Source organism: Balaenoptera musculus, chromosome X (genome assembly GCF_009873245.2).
Source record: "Balaenoptera musculus isolate JJ_BM4_2016_0621 chromosome X, mBalMus1.pri.v3, whole genome shotgun sequence".
NCBI lineage: Eukaryota > Metazoa > Chordata > Mammalia > Artiodactyla > Balaenopteridae > Balaenoptera > Balaenoptera musculus.
This window is the reverse complement of record NC_045806.1, coordinates 43056185-43075037: the sequence shown is the minus strand read 5'-3', so window position 1 is coordinate 43075037 and position 18853 is coordinate 43056185. Positions and strand designations below refer to the sequence as shown.

Genomic DNA, 18853 nt, shown 5'->3' with positions numbered 1-18853 from the left:
GCTTACCTTCCTGCTCCCCGTGTCCTCAAGTCCATTCTCTACGTCTGCATCTTTATTCCTGTCCTGCCCCTAGGTTCTTCAGAAGCTTTTTTTTTTTTAGGTTCCATATATATGTTTTAGCATATGGTATTTGTTTTTCTCTTTCTGACTTACTTCACTCTGTATGACAGACTCTAGGTCCATCCACCTCACTACAAACAACTCAATTTCATTTCGTTTTATGGCTGAGTAATATTCCACTGTATATAAGTGCCACAACTTCTTTATCCATTCATCTGTCAATGGACACTTAGTTGCTTCCATGTCCTGGCTATTGTAAATAGAGCTGCAATGAACACTGTGGTACATGACTTTTTTTTTTTTAACATCTTTATTGGAGTATAATTGCTTTACAATGGTGTGTCAGTTTCCCCTTTACAACAAAGTGAATCAGCTATACATATACATATGTTCCCATATCTCTTCCCTCTTGCGTCTCCCTCCCTCCCACCCTCCCTATCACACCCCTCTAGGTGGTCACAAACCACCGAGCTGACCTCCCTGTGCTATGTGGCTGCCTCCCACTAGCTATCTATTTTACGTTTGGTAGTGTATATATGTCCATGCCACTCTCTCACTTTGTCACAGCTTACCTTCCCCCTCCCCATATCCTCAAGTCCATTCTCTAGTAGGTCTGTGTCTTTATTCCTGTCTTACTCCTAGGTTCTTCATGACCTTTTTTTTTTCTTAGATTCCATATATACGTGTTAGCATATGGTATTTGTTTTTCTATTTCTGACTTACTTCACTCCGTATGACAGACCCTAGGTCCATCCACCTCACTACAAATATCTCAATTTCGTTTCTTTTTATGGCTCTTTTTGAATTATGGTTTCCTCTGGGTATATGCCCAGTAGTGGGGTTGCTGGGTCATATGGAGTTCTATTTTCAGTTTTTTAAGGAACCTCCATACTATTCTCCATAGTGGCTGTATCAATTTACATTCCCACCAACAGTGCAAGAGTGTTCCCTTTTCTCCACACCCTCTCCAGCATTTACTGTTTGTAGATTTCTTGATGATAGCCATTCTCACCGGTGTGAGGTGGTACCTCATTGTACTTTTGATTTGTATTTCTCTAATGATTAGTGATGTTGAGCATCCTTTCATGTGTTTGTTCACAATCTGTATATCTTCTTTGGAGAAATGTCTATTTAGGTCTTCTGCGCATTTTTGGATTGGGTTGTTTGATTTTTTGATATTGAGATGCATGAGCTGCTTGTATATTTTGGAGATTAATCCTTTGTCAGTTGCTTCATTTACAAATATTTTCTCCCATTCTGATGGTCGTCTTTTCGTCTTCTTTATGATTTCGTTTGCTGTTCAAAAGCTTTTAAGTTTCATTAGGTCCCATTTGTTTATTTTTGTTTTTATTTCCATTTCTCTAGGGGGTGGGTCAAAAAGGATCTTGCTGTGATTTATGTCATAGAGTGTTCTATGTTTTCCATTAAGAGTTTTATAGTGTCTGGCCTTACATTTAGGTCTTTAATACCTTTGAGTTTATTTTTTTATACAGTGTTAGGGAGTGTTCTAATTTCATTCTTTCACATGTAGCTGTCCAGTTTTCCCAGCACCATTTGTTGAAGAGACTGTCTTTCCACCATTGTATAGTTTGGATCTATCCTGGAGAATGTTCCATGAGCACCTGAGAAGAAAGAGTATTCTGTTGTTTTTGGATGGAATGTCCTGTAAATATCAAGTAAGTCCATCTTCTTTAATGTATAATTTAAAGCTTGTGTTTCCTTATTTATTTTCATTTTGGATGATCTGTCCATTGGTGAAACTGGGGTGTTAAAGTCCCCTACTATCATTGTGTTACTGTCGATTTCCCCTTTTATGGCTGTTGGCATCTGCCTTATGTATTGAGGTGCTCTTATGCTGGGTGCACAAATATTTACAATTCTTCTTCTTGGATTGATCCCTTGATCATTATGTAGTGTCCTTCTTTGTCTCTTGTAATAGTCTTTGTTTTAAAGTCTATTTTGTCTGATATGAGAATTGCTACTCAAGCTTTCTTTTGATTTCCAGTTGCATGGAATATCTTTTTCCGTCCCCTCACTTTCAGTCTGTATATATCCCTAGGTCTGAAGTGGGTCTCTTGTAGACAGCCTATATGTGGGTCTTGTTTTTGTATCCATTCAGCCAGTCTATGTCTTTTGGTTGGAGCATTTAATCCATTTACCTTTAAGGTAGTTATCAATATGTATGTTCCTATTACTGTTTTCTTAATTGTTTCAGGTTTGTTATTGTAGGTCTTTTCCTTCTCTTGTGTTTCTTGCCTAGAGAAGTTCCTTTAGCATTTGCTGTAAAGCTGGTTTGGTGGTGCTGAATTCTCTTAGCTTTTGCTTGTCTGAAAAGTTTTTAATTTCTCTGTCGAATCTGAATGAGATCCTTGCTGGGTAGAGTAATCTTGGTTGTAGGTTTTTCCCTTTCATCACTTTAAATATGTCCTGCCACTCCTTTCTGGCTTGCAGAGTTTCTGCTGAAAGATCAGCTGTTAACCTTATGGGGATTCCCTTGTATATTATTTTTTGATTTTTCCCTTGCTACTTTTAATATTTTTATTTTGTATTTAATTTTTGATAGTTTTATTAATATGTGTCTTGGCATGTCTCTCCTTGGATTTATCCTGTATGGGACTCTCTGTGCTTTCTAGACGTGATTGACTATTTCTCTTCCCATGTTAGGGAAGTTTTCAACTATAATCTCTTCAAATATTTTCTCAGTCCCTTTCTTTTTCCCTTCTTCTTCTGGGACCCCTATAATTCAAATGTTGGTGCGTTTAATGTTGTTCCAGAGGTCTCTGAGACTGTCCTCAATTCTTTTCATTCTTTTTTCTTTATTCTGCTCTGCTGTAGTTATTTCCTCTATTTTATCTTCCAGGTCACTTATCCGTTCTTCTGCCTCAGTTATTCTGCTATTGATTCCTTCTAGAGAATTTTTAATTTCATTTATTTTGTTGTTCATCATTGTTTGCTCTTTAGTTCTTCTAGGTCCTTGTTAAATGTTTCTTGTATTTTCTCCATTCTATTTCCAAGATTTTGGATCCTCTTTACTATCATTACTCTGAATTCTTTTTCAGGTAGACTGCCTATTTCCTCTTCATTTCTTTGGTCTGGTGGGTTTTTACCTTGCTCCTTCATCTGCTGCATATTTCTCTGTCTTCTCATTTTGTTTAACTTACTGTGTTTGGGGTCTCCTTTTTGCAGGCTGCAGGTTCGTAGTTCCCGTTGTTTTTGGTGTCTGCCCCCAGTGGCTAAGGTTGTTTCAGTGGGTTGTGTAGGCTTCCTGGTGGAGGGGACTGGTGCCTGTGTTCTGGTGGATGAGGCTGGATCTTGTCTTTCTGGCAGGCTGGGCCACGTCTAGTGGTGTGTTTTGGGGTGTCTGTGAACTTAGTATGATTTTAGGCAGCCTCTCTGCTAATGGGTGGGGTTGTGTTCCTGTCTTGCTAGTTGTTTGGCATGGGGCGTCCAGTACTGGAGCTTGCTGGCCATTGGGTGGTGCATGCTTTGAGACAGAGATCTCTGGGAGAGCTCTCGCCGACTGATATTATGTGGGGCCAGGAGGTCTCTGGTGTTCCAGTGTCCTGAACTCGGCTCTCCCACCTCAGAGGCTCAGGCCTGACACCAGGCCGGAGTACCAAGACCCTGTCAGCCACACAGCTAGTTCAGAGAACCAGCCAGTGAAATGGAGTGGACAGTCGTACTGGAAGGAGAAGGCGCCCCCCGGGAGGAGGATGGTGTGGCAGGTGCCCCTGTTTCCCCAAATTATTTTAAAAAGCCACTATCATTCTCATACCAAAACCAGAAAAAGACAGTACAAAAATATTTTATAAAAGAACACTACAGACCAACATCCATCATAAACATAGATGCAAAAATCCTCAACAAAATATTAGCAAATAAGCTTTGCAATATATAAGGATAATATGCCAGAATGAAGTGGAGTTTATCCCAGGAATATGAGCCTGCTTCAGTATTTAAAAATCAATGTAATCCACCACATCAACAGGCTAAAGCCAAAAAAAAAATCTTATCAATAGATGCAGGAAAAAAGCATTTGACAAGTTTAACATTGTCATGATAAATATATATCACCAAACTAAGAATGGAAAGTAAATTTCTCAACATGATAAAAGGTAGCGACAAAAACTCTACAGTTAAGATCATACTAATGGTGAAAGATTAACTGCTTTATTCCGAAGATCGGGGACAAGGCAAGGCTGTCCACTCTTACTGATCCTATCAACATCATAACGAAGTCCTGCACAGTGCAATAAAACACAAAAATGAAGTTAAAAGTATACAGACTGGAAAGGGGTCAAACTGTCTCCATTTGCAAATGACATAATTGTCTATGTAGATAACTTCCAGAAATCTACCAAAAAAAGAACTCCTAAGAATTAATAAGTGAGTTTTAGCAAGATCATAGAATACAAGGTCAACACACAAATATCAATATTTCATATTGGCACTGTACAAATGGAAACCAAAAAAAATTTTAAATACCATTTACAATAGCTACAAAAAAAGAAAATATTTTGGTATAAATCTAACAAAACATGTACAGGATCTGTATGGTTCTTTTAAAAAAATCAAAGAAAATCTAAATACATGAACTACATTCATGGTTCATGGGTTGGAAGATTCAACATAGAAAAAAATGTTGATTCTATTCAAATTCACCTATAGATGTGTATTGGGGGTCCCCAAGGCCACCCCCAGGTACAATGATTCCTAGGATGACTCACAGGACTCAGCACATAGTCACACTCATGGCTATGATTTATTATAGCAAAATATACAAAGCAAAGAGAAAAGGAGCATGGGCAAAAATTGGTGAAAACCAGAAGCCAGCTTCCAAGAGTCCTATTCCCGCAGAGTCTCTCAGGATGCAGTTAATTCCTCCAGCAATAAGATGGAACAATACGTGTAAAGTGTTGTGTAACAGGGAAGCTCATTAATGACTCAGTGCTTAACATTTTACTGGGAGCTGGTCACATAAACACTCTGCCTAACATGGACCAAAATTCCAGACTCGCAGAAGGAAAGCAGGTGTTCAGAATAAACCATATTGTTTGCACAAAGAGTTTAGGCACAGTTATCATTAGGGGGGAATTTTACAGCAGTGTAGGGAACTGCTTACCAATCAAGTTCCCAGATGCCAGCCAAAGGGCAACCTTGCAAACAGGCCTTTCTAAGGCTAGCAGCATCATGCCTGTTATGTTAACTCTTTTCTGCACAAGATGTAATTCAATTCCAATCAAACCCTCAGCAGGATTTTTTAGTAGATATAGACAAACTGATTCTAAAATTTGTCTAGAAAGGCTAAGACACTAGAATAGCTAAAACAATTTTGAAAAAAAAGACAGAATAGAGTTGGAAGAATCATGTCACCTCGTTTTAAGACTTACTATAAAACTATAGAAATAAAGGCTGCGATACTGGCAAAGAGATAGACACAGATCAATGAAACAGCATATAAAAATAAGTATAGAAATAGACCCACACAAATAAGGCAAACAGATTTTTGGCAAAGGTGCAAAAGCAATTTAGTGGAGAAAGTATATTTTTCCACAAATGGTATTAGAACAATTAGACATCCATATGCAAAACAATGAAACTTGACTTCAAAACCTGTATACCTTATACAAAAATTAACTCAAAATGGATTATAGATTTAATGTTAAAGCTATAAAACTTTTAGATAAAATATGGGAGAAAATATTCATGACCTAGGTTTAAGCAGAGTTCTTAGACATGACACAAAAATTGCAATCCATAAAGAAAACATTGAAAAACTGGACTATCAATATTAGAAATTTTTGCTCTGTGAAAGACACAGATAATAGAATCAAAAGACTACAGACTGGTAGGATATATTTGTAAATCACACATCCAACAAAGGATTTGTATCTAGAACATGTAAAGAACTCTCATAACTTGACACAAAGAAAATAAACTACCCAATTTAAAACTGGGCAAAAGACACAGACACTTCATCAAAGAGGATATACAGATGACAAGTATGATGTTCAACATCATTGGCAAATGCAAATTAGAACTATGGTGAGATTCCTCTACACATCTATATGGCTAAAGTTTAAAAAAAAAAAACAAACCCAGTGCTGACCAGGAATGCAGAGCAACTAGAACTCTCATACATTGCAGGTGAGAGTGCAAGATGATACGGTCACTCTGTAGCACTTTCTCATTAAGTTAAACATACATTTATCATATGACACAGCAATCCCACTCCTGGGTATTGATGTTAGGAATGAAAACTTATACTCACATAAAACCCTGTAAATTAATGTTTATAGATGTTCTTTTTACAGTCTCAGAAACTGGAAACAACCCAAATGGCCTTCAATGGGTGAAGGGTTAAACAAACCTTGGTACATCCATACCATGGAATACTACTCAGCAATAAAAAGGAATGAACTATTGATACACACAACTTGGACAGATCTCAAGGGAATTATGGTGAGTGATAAAAGTCAATCCCAAAATGTTACAAAGGACAAAAAGAGAAAAACAAATACCATATGCTAACACATATATATGGAATCTTAAAAAAAAATGGTTCTGAAGAACCTAGGGGCAGGACAGGAATAAAGATGCAGACGTAGAGAATGGACTTGAGGACACGGGGAGGGGGAAGGGTAAGCTGAGACGAAGTGAGAGAGCGGCATTGACATATATACACTACCAAATGTAAAACAGATAACTAGTGGGAAGCAGCTGCATTGCACAGGGAGATCAGCTCAATGCTTTGTGACCACCTAGAGGGGTGGGATAGGGAGGGTGGGAGGGAGATGCAAGAGGGAGGGGATATGGGGATATATGTATACATATAGCTGATTCACTTTGTTATACAGCAGCAACTAACACAACAATGTAAAGCAATTATACTCCAATAAAAATGTTAAAAAAAAAAGCGGGGGATAATAAACACACACAAATGTTAACACTGTTTGTAGGTTGTGGGATCATAAGTAATTATAATTTCTTACTTTGCTATAATAAATGGGAATTTTGTGCAATAAAAATAATAACAAAAGTTTTTTAAAAAAAAGATTCAGTTCATCATTCCAGCTGCTAGAGATATTTTATCTGTTATCCATTTATTTCCTATCCCTACTCCCAGTTTCATGCCATCTGTGAATTTGATGAGATGATCTTCTCTGTTCTCATCTACATCACTTATAGAAATATTGATCAGAACAAAGTCCACTGGCAGTCTACTAGAAATCTCTTTCTTGCTTGGCAATGATCAGCAATCTTTGTGATCAATTTTACTTATTTAAGATTTACTCAAATTCTACTCTTATCTAATTTACTATTTTGCATCATTTCCATAAGATGACATTTTCATGCTTTGCTGATGTTCAAATATTACCTCCCCTTTAAACGTGCATTTGAAGGATGTGTGATGAGAAAATGAGAACTGGAAATCATTGTCCCTCACCCTCACCACCTACACACCTCTCTCTCCTTCATGTAACTGAAGATATCCTTAATATATATTGAGTTGAAAAATGGATCACTGTGGTCCTTGTCAACATCCTCCAGTGGGGTCATCTGCTTGGAAATCACCAGAAAGACATATTAAGAGAAAGATTCCAAGAAAAGCTTAGCACACATACATAAAAAAATGACTCCTTTCTTCCCACTGTCATCTTCTCCTAAGGTTCCTCAAGCCTTATATGTCCTGGGCCATAACAGAGCATCCCTTGGTCCTGTAATCCTCATACTGTTGAGTAACCAAGAAATGCTTAGTCCTCCTGTACACACCTGCTCTGCCCTAAGAACCAGACACTATTTTTACAGGTAAGCTCAAGATTCTCCAAGAAAGACATTCTTGTCTTACTCTTTCAAATTGTGTCACCTGTCTTCTTAGGTCCCTTGTTATGTCTCAGTGCTTTGATCTGGCCCAGTTCATCTTCCTGTTAGCCTTTTCCTCCCTTCTACACCTTTAACCAGGTTGTTCTGCCTACAAGAGGGGTTTTTCTTCTCCTGCTTGCCAAATCTCATCCCTTAGTCCTTCCAATTTACAACTTAAAAACCATCTTCCTTGGAAGATGCCTCTGTGAACTTAACCCATCTTTGGCTAAGGTCCAATGTAATGCAGATTGCAATCACTAAGAAAGGCAATTTCCTGAAAGAAATTGTCTAACCACTACTGAAAAGCGTATATATACATACATACATACATACATACATATATATGTATATATATATATACATATATATACATACATATATATATATGTATGTATATTTACACACACACACACACACAGTATTCCAGACCCTTGGGGGTATTCCTGGAATAAATACTTTCTAATTGCTCAGGTACATCACTACGCCAATCACGAAGTCAAGAGATTCTACAAGGCCAACTTGATTTAATACCAATTGCTTAGGAAGGCAAAAAAAAATCTCTTTGCTAGCAGCCACCTCCAGGACAACAAAGAACACTTCATCTAATTTAAGAAGAAAGAAAGCAGAATACCTCCTTCTCTGATCTCTTGTCCTGAGATGAGAAAGGTTTATTGGAACTGGATTCACAAGTACTGCACTGGCTTGTGGTACTGAACTTGCCCACACTGGACACGGTGACAGTGCTGGACAAGCCTGTTCTAGAGTCAGGGGCAGTGGTGGACACATGTGGGCTGGTTTCAACTTGGAGGTTGATGAAATCTTTGAGAAATGTGTCTTCTTTGTGAGTGAGATTCTTTTGCAAGGCCAATGGCTCCTTGGAAGACAAGTCTTTCTCACTGCTGGGCTTCTCCTGCAAGGCCAAGGGCTCCGTCAGGATAGCCTCCTCCTCAATTGTGGGATTCTCCTGCAAGGCCAAGGGCTCCTCGAAGAGGGTCTCTTTCTCACTCGTGGGCTTCTCCTGCAAGGCCAAGGACTCCCTCAAGATGATTTCCTTCTCAATGCTGGGATTCTCCTGCAAGGCCAGGGGCTCCTTCAGGATAGCCTCCTCCTCAGTTGTGAGATTCTCCTGCAAGGTCAAGGACTCCCTCAGGATGGTCTCCTTTTCAATGCTGGGCTTCTCCTGCAAGGCCTGTGGCTGCTTAATAAGGGACTCCTCTTCACTGGTGATGTTTTCTTGCAAGGCCAACTGCTTTTTCAAGAGGAACACCTCCCCCTGAGCAGTGGGCTTCTTCTTTAAAGATAATTGCCCCTCTATGCTCACTGTCACCTCAGTGGAGAGCTCTTCCTTCAGAACCAATGGTTTCTTGAAAAAGGAATTCCTCTTCAGTGGTGGTTTTCTCCTGCAAAGCCAACAGTGCCTTCAAGGAGTCCTCTTTGTTATCAGTCTTCTTCTGCAAGGCAAAAGACTTCCTGAAGAGGGACTCATCTTTGTTGGTAGGTTTAACATGCAATGAAAATGGCTCCTGAAAGGGGAATTCCTCCTCAGTGGTAGACCTCTCCTCCAAGGTCAATTGCTCCTTAATATATGATTCTTCTTCAGTGGTGATATTCTCCTGCAAGGCCAATGGCTTCTTTGAGAGGGACACCTCTTGCAGAGTGGTGTGTCTCTCTTTCAGTACAGATGGATCCTGGAAGAGGAACTCCTCTTCAGTTGTAGACTTCTTTTTAAAGGGCAACAGCTCCTTAAAGAGTGACTCCTCTTCAGAGGTAGTCTTCTCTATGACCAGTGGCTTCTTTAAGAGGAACGTCTTCCCCTGAGTGATTTGCCTCTTTTTTAAAGATACCGGTGTCTTGGTAAGAATTGCCTCATCAGTTGAAGACTTCTTCCTAAATGACATTGGCTCCATAAAGGAGGAGTCCTTACCTTCACCAATCATATTCTGCAAGTCCAACTGTTCTTGGAAGACAGGCATCGTCATTTGAGTGGTACACTTTTTCTTCTTTATAGATAATGACTCCTTGGTAGAGACTGCCACATCTGTGGTATGTTTCTTCCTAAATGACACTGGCTCCATAAGAAATTCATCTTTACTGTCTATATTCTCCTGCAGTGCCCATAGCTTCTTCAAGAGGGCCAAATCCCCCTGAATGGTGTGCTTCTCTTGCAGTGCAGATGGTTTCTTCAAGAGGGACTCCTCCTCAGTGGCAGGCTTTTTTTTTTTTTAAAGGATAATGGCTCCTTAATGAGTGACTTCTCTTCAGAAATGATCTGCAATACTAGTGGCTTGGTCAAACAGGACATCTTACCCTGACTGGTACACTTTTTCTTTAAAGATAACAGCTTATTAGAGGAGGTTGCCTCCTCAATGGTACGCTTGTTGTTAAAAGCCAAAGCCTCCTTTAAAAGGGACTCCTCAGTTGGAGTCTTTTGCAAGACCAACGGCTTCTCCAAGATGGACACCTCCTCCTGAGTGGTGTGCTTCTCCTGCAATGCTGATGGCTCTTGGAAAAGGGACTCCTTAGGGGTAGGTTTCTTCTTAAGGGATAACGGCTCCTTAATGAGTGACTTCTCTTCAGAGGTGGTCTTCTGTAATACTAGTGGCTTCTTCAAGCGGTACCTCTTCCCCTGAGTGGTACGCTTCTTCTTTAAAGGTAATGGCTTCTTGGAAAGGGTTGCCTCCTTAGTAGTATGCTTCTTCTTCAAGGAAATTGGGTCCATAAGAAATTCATCTTCACCATCCTTTTTCTCCTGCAACGCCCCTGGCTTCTTCAAAAGGGTAACCACCCCATCAGTGGTGTGCTTCTCTTGCGACACAGATAGCTCCTGGAAGAGGGACTCCTCCTTAGTGGTAGGCTTCTTTTTAAAGGACAATGACTCCTTAATGAGTGCCTTCTCTCCAGAGATGGTCTTCTGCAATACTAATGGCTTCTTCAAGTGGGCTATCTTCCCCTGAGTAGTGCACTTCTTCTTTAAAGATAATGGCCTTGTGGTGAGGGTTGTCTCTGTTGTGGTAGGTTGTTTCTTAAAAGCCAATGATTCCTTAAAGATGGAATCCTCTTCAGTGTTGATCTTCTCCTGCAAGGCCAATGATTTCTTCAAGATGGACACCTCTTGTTCAGTGGTGTGCTTCTTTGGCAATGCAGATAGTTCCTGGAAAAGGCACTCCTTCTCAGTGGTAGGCTTTCTCTTAAAAGACAACAGCTCCTTAGCGAGTGACTTCTCTTCAGAGGTGATCTTCTGCAATACTAGTGGCTTCTTCATACAGGACACCTTCCCCTGAGTGGTACACTTTTTCTTTAAAGATAACAGCTTCTTGGTGGGGGTTGCCTCCTCAGTTTTAGGCTTCTTCCTAAAGTTCGTGGGCTCCATAAAGAAAGAATCCTCTTCAACATTGATGTCCTGCAAGGCCAACTCCTCCCTCGTGCAGGACTGCTTCCCCTGATGTGTGCACATATTCTTTAAAGATAATGTACCCTTGTTGATGGCTGCCTTCTCAGTTTTATGCTTCTTCCCAAAAGTCATTGGCTCTACAACATCACTGTCAGTCTCCTCCTGCAAGGATAGTGGCTTCTCCAAGAGGGACACCTTCCCCTGATTTGTGCTCTTCTTTAATGACCTCTTGATGAGGATTGTATCCTCAGTAGTGGGTTCCTCTTTTAAAATGAATGGCTTTTTGAAAAGAGATGCCTCCTCAGTAGTGGGTGTCTTGGAGCTGGTAGGTATCTCCAGAATGAGCGGTTTATCTATAATATTTGGTACCATGGTGGTTGAGACTACTACTGGTGAGAGTTCCAGCTTATACCTGTAAAGGAAACAATGTCTGGGTAAGAAGAATGTAGTTCCTAGAATCCTCACCTACCATCTTGTTTTGTCACTATACTTACTAAATGTATGGAAGTGGAAAGGGCTTCAACCCCAAGAGACAGACTAGAGGGTAAAAATCAATGGGTACCATAGTAAATCAACTAAGTAGCACACAGTATAGTTTCTATGACCTAGGTCCCTATACTTTTCTAAAAAATTTTCCCTGAAATCATGTTATTTATGCTTTCTCATATATGATTTATTAACTTTATTTATATACAAAGGCTTTTATTATAATACTTACCACATTGTATGAGTGATTGGCTTATATATGTCTCCCTCACTAGCTGCATTTATTTGTCTTTGTCTATCAGTACCAGGTATCTGATAAAATTCAGGTTGAAATTAATATTGTTTGAAGGCTTATGAGAGAGGATTATAAGAGAGAGGCTTATAAAAGGCTTATAAGAGAGAGTTGGGCTGGTACTTAACGTTCATGGTATCTAACCATATTCCTTTCACTCTAGGCTATTTACAAGATGTTTTCCTAGTGGAGATAATAAAAAAGACCAAACTAAACATTTGTTCACATGTGTCAGATGCAAAGCTTTGTTTTGAATAGGACTGCATATCCAATCAGAGTGACTAACCTGGTGTGACCAAATCTCTGGATAACTAGAAATCAGAATAAGAAAAGGGAGAGAATTAAAGGTAAATACGATCAGTCTGAACAAGAGTAAGTACCTTCAAAAGACTAGATATTATATGATTCCTTTTATATGAAACATCCAGAGGAGACATATCCACAGAGATATATCCATAACAGAAAATAGGTTGGTGGTTACCTGAAGCTGGGAAGGGGTAGGGAGGAGGGTAGAAAGGGACTGGGAAAGAGAAGGGACTATGGGTATGAGTTTCTTGGCAGGGGGGTGCTGAAAAAGTTCTAAAATTAGATGGTGGTGATGGCTATACAACTCTATAAATATAATTTTTTTTTTAATTACTGAATTGTTAAAAAAAGAAAAGAAAGTGCCTCAAAAGGTTCCATCTGACCAGATAGGTTCCAGGTGCCTCCTGATGAGAACTTTTAGAAGTAGTCTTCAGATAGTCTAGTTATGATAGAGCATGCATTCTGAGTCTAGACTGCCTGGATCCAAACCCTGGCTCCTCCATTTACTGGCTGGGTGACCTTGGGCAAGTTAATGCTCTATGCTTCACTTTTTTCACCTGTAAAATGAGGGTCATAATATTACCTCCTCTATAGAATTATTGTAAAGATTTGAGCAATTGATATGCATAAAAACACTTAAATCATTGTGAGAACAATTACATGCCAATAAATCAGATAATTTAGACAAAATGGACAAATTCTTAGGGAGATACAAACTACCAAAACAGACTCAAAAACAGAAAATCTGAACAGAGCTATAACAAGTAAAGACACTGAATTAATAATCAAAAACTACCCACAAAGAAAAATCTAAGCCCAGATTCCTTCACTGATGAATTCTACCAAACATTTAAAGAAGAACTAATACCAACATTTCATGAACTCAGGAAGAGGTAAGAATAGTTCCCAAGTCATTCTATGAGGCCAATATTATTCTGATACCAAAAACAAAGACATCAGAAGAAAACTCAAGTCTGATATATCTTATGAACACAGATGCAAAAATCCTCCACAAAATACTTGCAAACCAAATCCAGCAGTATATAAAAGGATTATACACTGTGACCAACTAGGATTTATCCCAGGAATGCAAAATTAGTTTAACATCTGAAAATCAATTCATGTTATCACACCATATTAATGGAATAAAAACGAAAGCTACATGACCATCTCAATAGATCTAGAAAAATCATTTGACAAAATTCAATACCTTTTCATGATAAAAGCACTCAACAAACTAGGACTAGAAAGGAGATTCCTTAACTATGAAAGAACATCTATGAAAAACCCAAAGCTAGTATCATAGCTAATTGTAAAAGACTGATGTTTTCCTCCTAAGATCAAGGAAAACACAAGGATGTCCAACTCTCTTTTTGGGGGGTGGAGGATTTGTCATGTAGTAGTGAATAACTAATATAGCATTGCTGACGCTTTAGAACTGAACCCCTCTGTTCTTTGAATAAAGTACAAACTCTTTGCCATGGTCCATAAGGCCCTGGTGATCTTGCTCCTGCCTGCTTCTCCAAATCCATCTCTTAAAAAACACTGGTATAGGAAGTAGGTATTTAGTGTCTATGATATCTAAAGCCTGGGGTGATCAGAGTAGGCTTCCTCAATAGAGTGACCAACTGTTCTTGTTTGTCTAGGACTGAGAGGGTTCCTGGGATGCAAGACTTTCAATGTTAAAACTGGGAAAGTCCTAGGAAAACCAGAATAAGTCGGTCATTCAACTCTTGGATGGTAAGGATGTTCAACTCTGAACACTTCTATTCAACACAGTACTAAAGGTTCTAGCCAGGGCAATTAGGCCAGAAAATAAAATAAAAGGGATCCAGATTGGAAAGGAAGAAGTAAAACTACTTATATCAGCAGATGACATAGCCTTATAAATAGAAAATCCTAAGGAACCCACACACAAATACTATTAGAACTAATATACAAGTTCAGCAAAGTTCTATGATTCAAGATCAATATACAGAAATCACATGTATTTCTATATCCTTGCAATGAACAACATGAAAATGAAATTATGAAAACAATTTCATTTACAATAGAATCAAGAAGAATAAAATGCTTAGAAATAAATTTAACAAAAGAGGTAAGAAATTTATACTCTGAAAACTACAAAAAAATGTTAAAAGAAATTAAAGATCTAAATAAATGAAAAGACATCCCATGTTCCTGGATTGGAAGACTTAGTATTAAGATGGTAATACTCCCCAAATTGACTTACAGGTTCAAGGCAACTTCTATAAGAATCCCAGCTGGCTTATTAGTAGAAATTGACAAGCTGATTCGAAAATTTATATGGAATTGCAGGGAACCCAGAAGAGCCAAAACAATCTTGAAAAAGAGGAACAAAGTTGGAGGAATCACACTTCCCAATTTCAAAACACACTACAGAACAACAATAATCAAGATAGCATAGTACTGGCATAATGAAAGACATGTAGGTCAATGGAATAAAATTGAGAGTTCAGAAATAAACACATTTACAGTCAGCTGATTTTCAACAAGGGTGCCAAGGCAATTAAGTGGAGAAAGATTAGTCTTTTCAATAAATGGTGCCGCGGCAACTGGATATCTATCAATACATGCAAAACAATGAAGTTAGACCCCTAACATACACCAACAATAAAAATTAACTCAAAATGGATCAACAATCTAAGTTAAGAGCTAAAACTTTAAAACTCTAAAAAGAAAAAAATCTTAAAAGTAAATGTTCATAACCTTGGATTTGGCAATGGTTTCTTAGATTATGATACCAAAAGCATAAGCAACAACAAAAAAAATAAATTGGATTTCATTACAATTAAAAACATTTATGCCTCAAGGAACACCAAGAAGAAAATGAAAAGACCTACAGAATGGAGGAAAAATACTTGCTAATCATATATCTGATCAGGGACTTGTATCTAAATTATATAAAGAATTCTTACAACTCAATAATAAAAAGATCAATAACCAAATATTTTAAATCAGCAAAGGATCTGAATAGACATTCCTCCAAAGAAGATATGCAAGTGGCCAATAAGCACATGAAAGATTCCCAAATCATTAGTCATCAGAGAACTGCAAATCTAAACCACAATGAGATACCATCCCACACTCACTAGAATGGCTGTTAAAAAAACAAAAAACAAACAAACAAACAAACAAAAAAACCTCCCAGAAAATGGCAAGGATGTGGAAAATTCAAAACCCTCATCCACTGCTGGTAGGAATGTAAGATAGTGTAACCACTATGGAATACAGTTTGGCAGTTCCTCAATGAGTTCAACATAGAATTACCATATGACCCAGCAATTACATTTCTAGTTACATATGCAAAAGAATTAAAAACAGGTGTTCAAACAAAAACTTGTACACAGGTGTTCATAGCAGCACTATTCACAATAACCAAAAGGTGGAAACAATTCAAACATTCATCAACTGATGAATGGATAGACAAAATATGGTACATCCATACAATGGAATATTATTTGGCAATAAAAGAGGATGAAGTACTGATACCTGCTACAACATGGATGAACCCTTAAACATTATGCTGAGTGAAAGAAGCCAGATACAAAAGACGATACATTGTACAATTCCATTTCTGGGAAACGTCCAGTATGGATAAATCTATAGAGACAGAAAGTAGACTAGTGGTTGCCTACAGGTAGGGAGGACTGAGAGGTGGCAGCTAAAGGTAGAGTTCCTTTTGGGATTGATGAAAATATGCTAAAATTCACTGTGGTGATGGCTGCATAACTCTGTGAATATACTAAAAACCACTGAATTGTACATTTTAAGAGGGTGAATTGTGTATGTGAATTATATCCTAATAAAGCTGTTACCAAAAAAAAAAAAACACTTAGAATAATGTGTGATTACAGTCAACTCTCAATAGATGTTAGCTATTAGCTCTAGCACTATTATTAGGGTCCATTTCACTGAACTCTGAATGAGGACAAGAATGTTTATGGCATTTTGTGAGGATTTCCCTGCTAAAGTCAGAATGGTGAAAGAAATTCAAAAGAAAATAACACAGGGAATTAAGGTCAAAATACACACACAAATCCCAGGAATTTCATTTCAGCAAGAAACTGAGTAGGGCTAAATGCTAATCTTCTTGTATGATTTCTTTCTGCTGGGTAATTAGCAAAGTGTCCTGTGGATCTGGCATGTTAATTTTTTGGAGTTCCCCAAACTTTTCCCCTTACCATTTGGAACCCATGCTTAGCCAGGTTATAGCTATCTAGCTGATCTATTCTATTCTTCCAGAAAGAAGTAATTCCCACTGGAATGAGGAGAGGATATAAAAAGGTCTCACTCCACTTTATAACTCTTCTTCTAATAGAAATTTTCCTAGGAGTAAATCCTTTTCCCGATCCTAGATGAGAATACTCCTATCTACTTGCAGAACCTGTGATCAGTTCCCTATAACAGCTGGAAAACACACATTTTTGGCCTAAGGAGATAGTAATTTCTCTACAGTAACAAGAAACAAACCTCCCCCTAAGGGTTCTAATGGGATAAGCAGACTGGCAAGCTATCAGCCAGCTGCTGAGAATCCCCTGAAAAGTTAAGTTGCCTCCACACTCTCAACCACAGAGTAGCTCAGTCAAGGACTGAAGTACTAAAATAGAGAAAAGATGAGCACAAGACCTTTTGGCAAATTCCTCAATGACAACAGCTCTTTCAATATGCACACACCATGTAGGTGGGTGACAGAGGGAAAGAGGAAGAGGGAGAGGGAGGGAGGGGGGCAGAGAGAGGGAGAGGGAGAGGGAGAGGGAGAGGGAGGGAGGGGGGCAGAGAGAGGGAGAGAGAAAGATTGGGGGTGGTGGTGAGATGAGGCCTGTAATTCTTCAGCAATTTAGTCCATCTAAGCACCCAGAGTTAATGTAGTACTCACCACTGTAGCTCACTAAAAATGTTCTCAATGGGGACAAAAGGCAGTCAAAAGGATGTCACACCCTCTCCTTTACCATATAAAACAATGCCATCTGAGTCCCCTCGTACTCACCCACAAGCAGGTGTGTTCCTGTTTTTCTTCTTGGAAACATCTTTAACAAACTCATTACTGGCTTCCTTCTTGGGCTTGGCAGGTTGACTTTGAGAAGGCTGCAAGAAAAAAAAAAGGTGGGGGGGCTGTTCTGGAGGAGGAAGCAAGGAAATGGAGAGAGAGAGAGAGAGAACCTCAAATTACCCAATAGGTGGTTCTCATAGGAAGGTCCTGACACACATCCACACCCTGGACACCTTGTTTGGGTGTTCCCAGGAACATTGATCAAAACATCTTACAACCAGTATGGTACTGGTGCCAACTAGTCATGATGGAAGCTGGCAGTACAGTAGTCCTGGTGCATATTAGCTAAATAGCAGCCCTAAGTGATTTCAAGATACATATGATGTAGTTCTGATCTCCAATGTCAGGTATACTGGCTGGCAAATTCTCAAAAAGATGTTTTGTAAACATCACATTCCATTTTGACCCCATAAGATATTTAGAGGGGGGAAAAGGCAATATAACTGGCTTTGCTGCCTGAGTATACCAAGATCAACTAGCTTTTCAGGATAGACCTCTAATACAACACTACCTGTGATACATCTATCCCATCTCACTGAGGGGATATTTATTTAACATGGGGCTCTGGGGAGCTCCACCAGAAACTCTAATCATGACTAATTCTATTAAACAGTAGAAGAGATCATGGGACTGTGAATAATGTCAATAAAAATAATCTTAAAGGTTATGCCTTTAAAATGAAACAAACTGAATCTAATTGTATTCCAAATAAATACCATAACCACACTGAAGGACAAAAGAAAGAAAACAGAAGGAAATACAAGATAATAAACAACTAATCCAAGTAAACACAGACTATACACCCTCACCATATACATCCTCAGTCAGGATGCGTTTGTGGGATGGTGGAGAATATTGCAAATAAATCTGGAACTCTTTTTAGTAGGTGTGTTTATTATGGTGGTGTGAAAGAAGTAATTCTGAAACTCTTTTAGATGTATTATAGTATTGAGTAAATGTGTTGATGATCTTGGGAACCATGGTTCTCACTGTAGAGCAGGAACATATAAACACGGATTGAGGAATACAAGAAAGAACCCTGTACGTTTTGGAATGGGAGCTGTGTGGACTCATGATTTCTTAAATAGGTATATGTGTATATACATCTGAGTATACAGGAGTGTATGTATTTGTATATATAGATATATGTGTATATATATATATGTTTAAGTACAGATATGTGTGTATCTATATGTATATATACATGCAGAGATTTCCTAACTCTGTCTGCAGAAAGGGCAGAAAAAGCAGACACCCCAGTAGCACACCTAGCACTGAGATCTTGGTCTCTAATACCATTCCCCACTAAAAGGAACAGGAATTCTTCACAGAAATGGTTGACTCCATGGCAATAAAATAGGTACAAGAACATCCTGGAACA

The 18853-nt window shown here is 38.6% G+C and overlaps 1 protein-coding gene across 2 annotated transcripts in view; it reads right to left on the bottom strand.

Moving 5' to 3' along the window:
• The window catches only part of CCNB3 (cyclin B3), a 78099-nt gene that overhangs the window by 49563 nt on the left and 9683 nt on the right, over positions 1–18853 (bottom strand). The window contains exons 4-5 of one of the 2 annotated variants that reach the window (XM_036841114.1): positions 17410–17507; positions 9961–11726 (exon numbers count right to left, since the gene is read on the bottom strand). The exons of the other annotated variant lie outside the window; for it this stretch is intronic. Of the exons in view, the coding sequence (XP_036697009.1) occupies positions 10106–11726; positions 17410–17507 (1719 nt within the window). The 3' untranslated portion in view covers positions 9961–10105. Of the gene's footprint in view, positions 1–9960; positions 11727–17409; positions 17508–18853 lie in introns of those variants that run through there. 2 annotated transcript variants of the gene reach the window in all.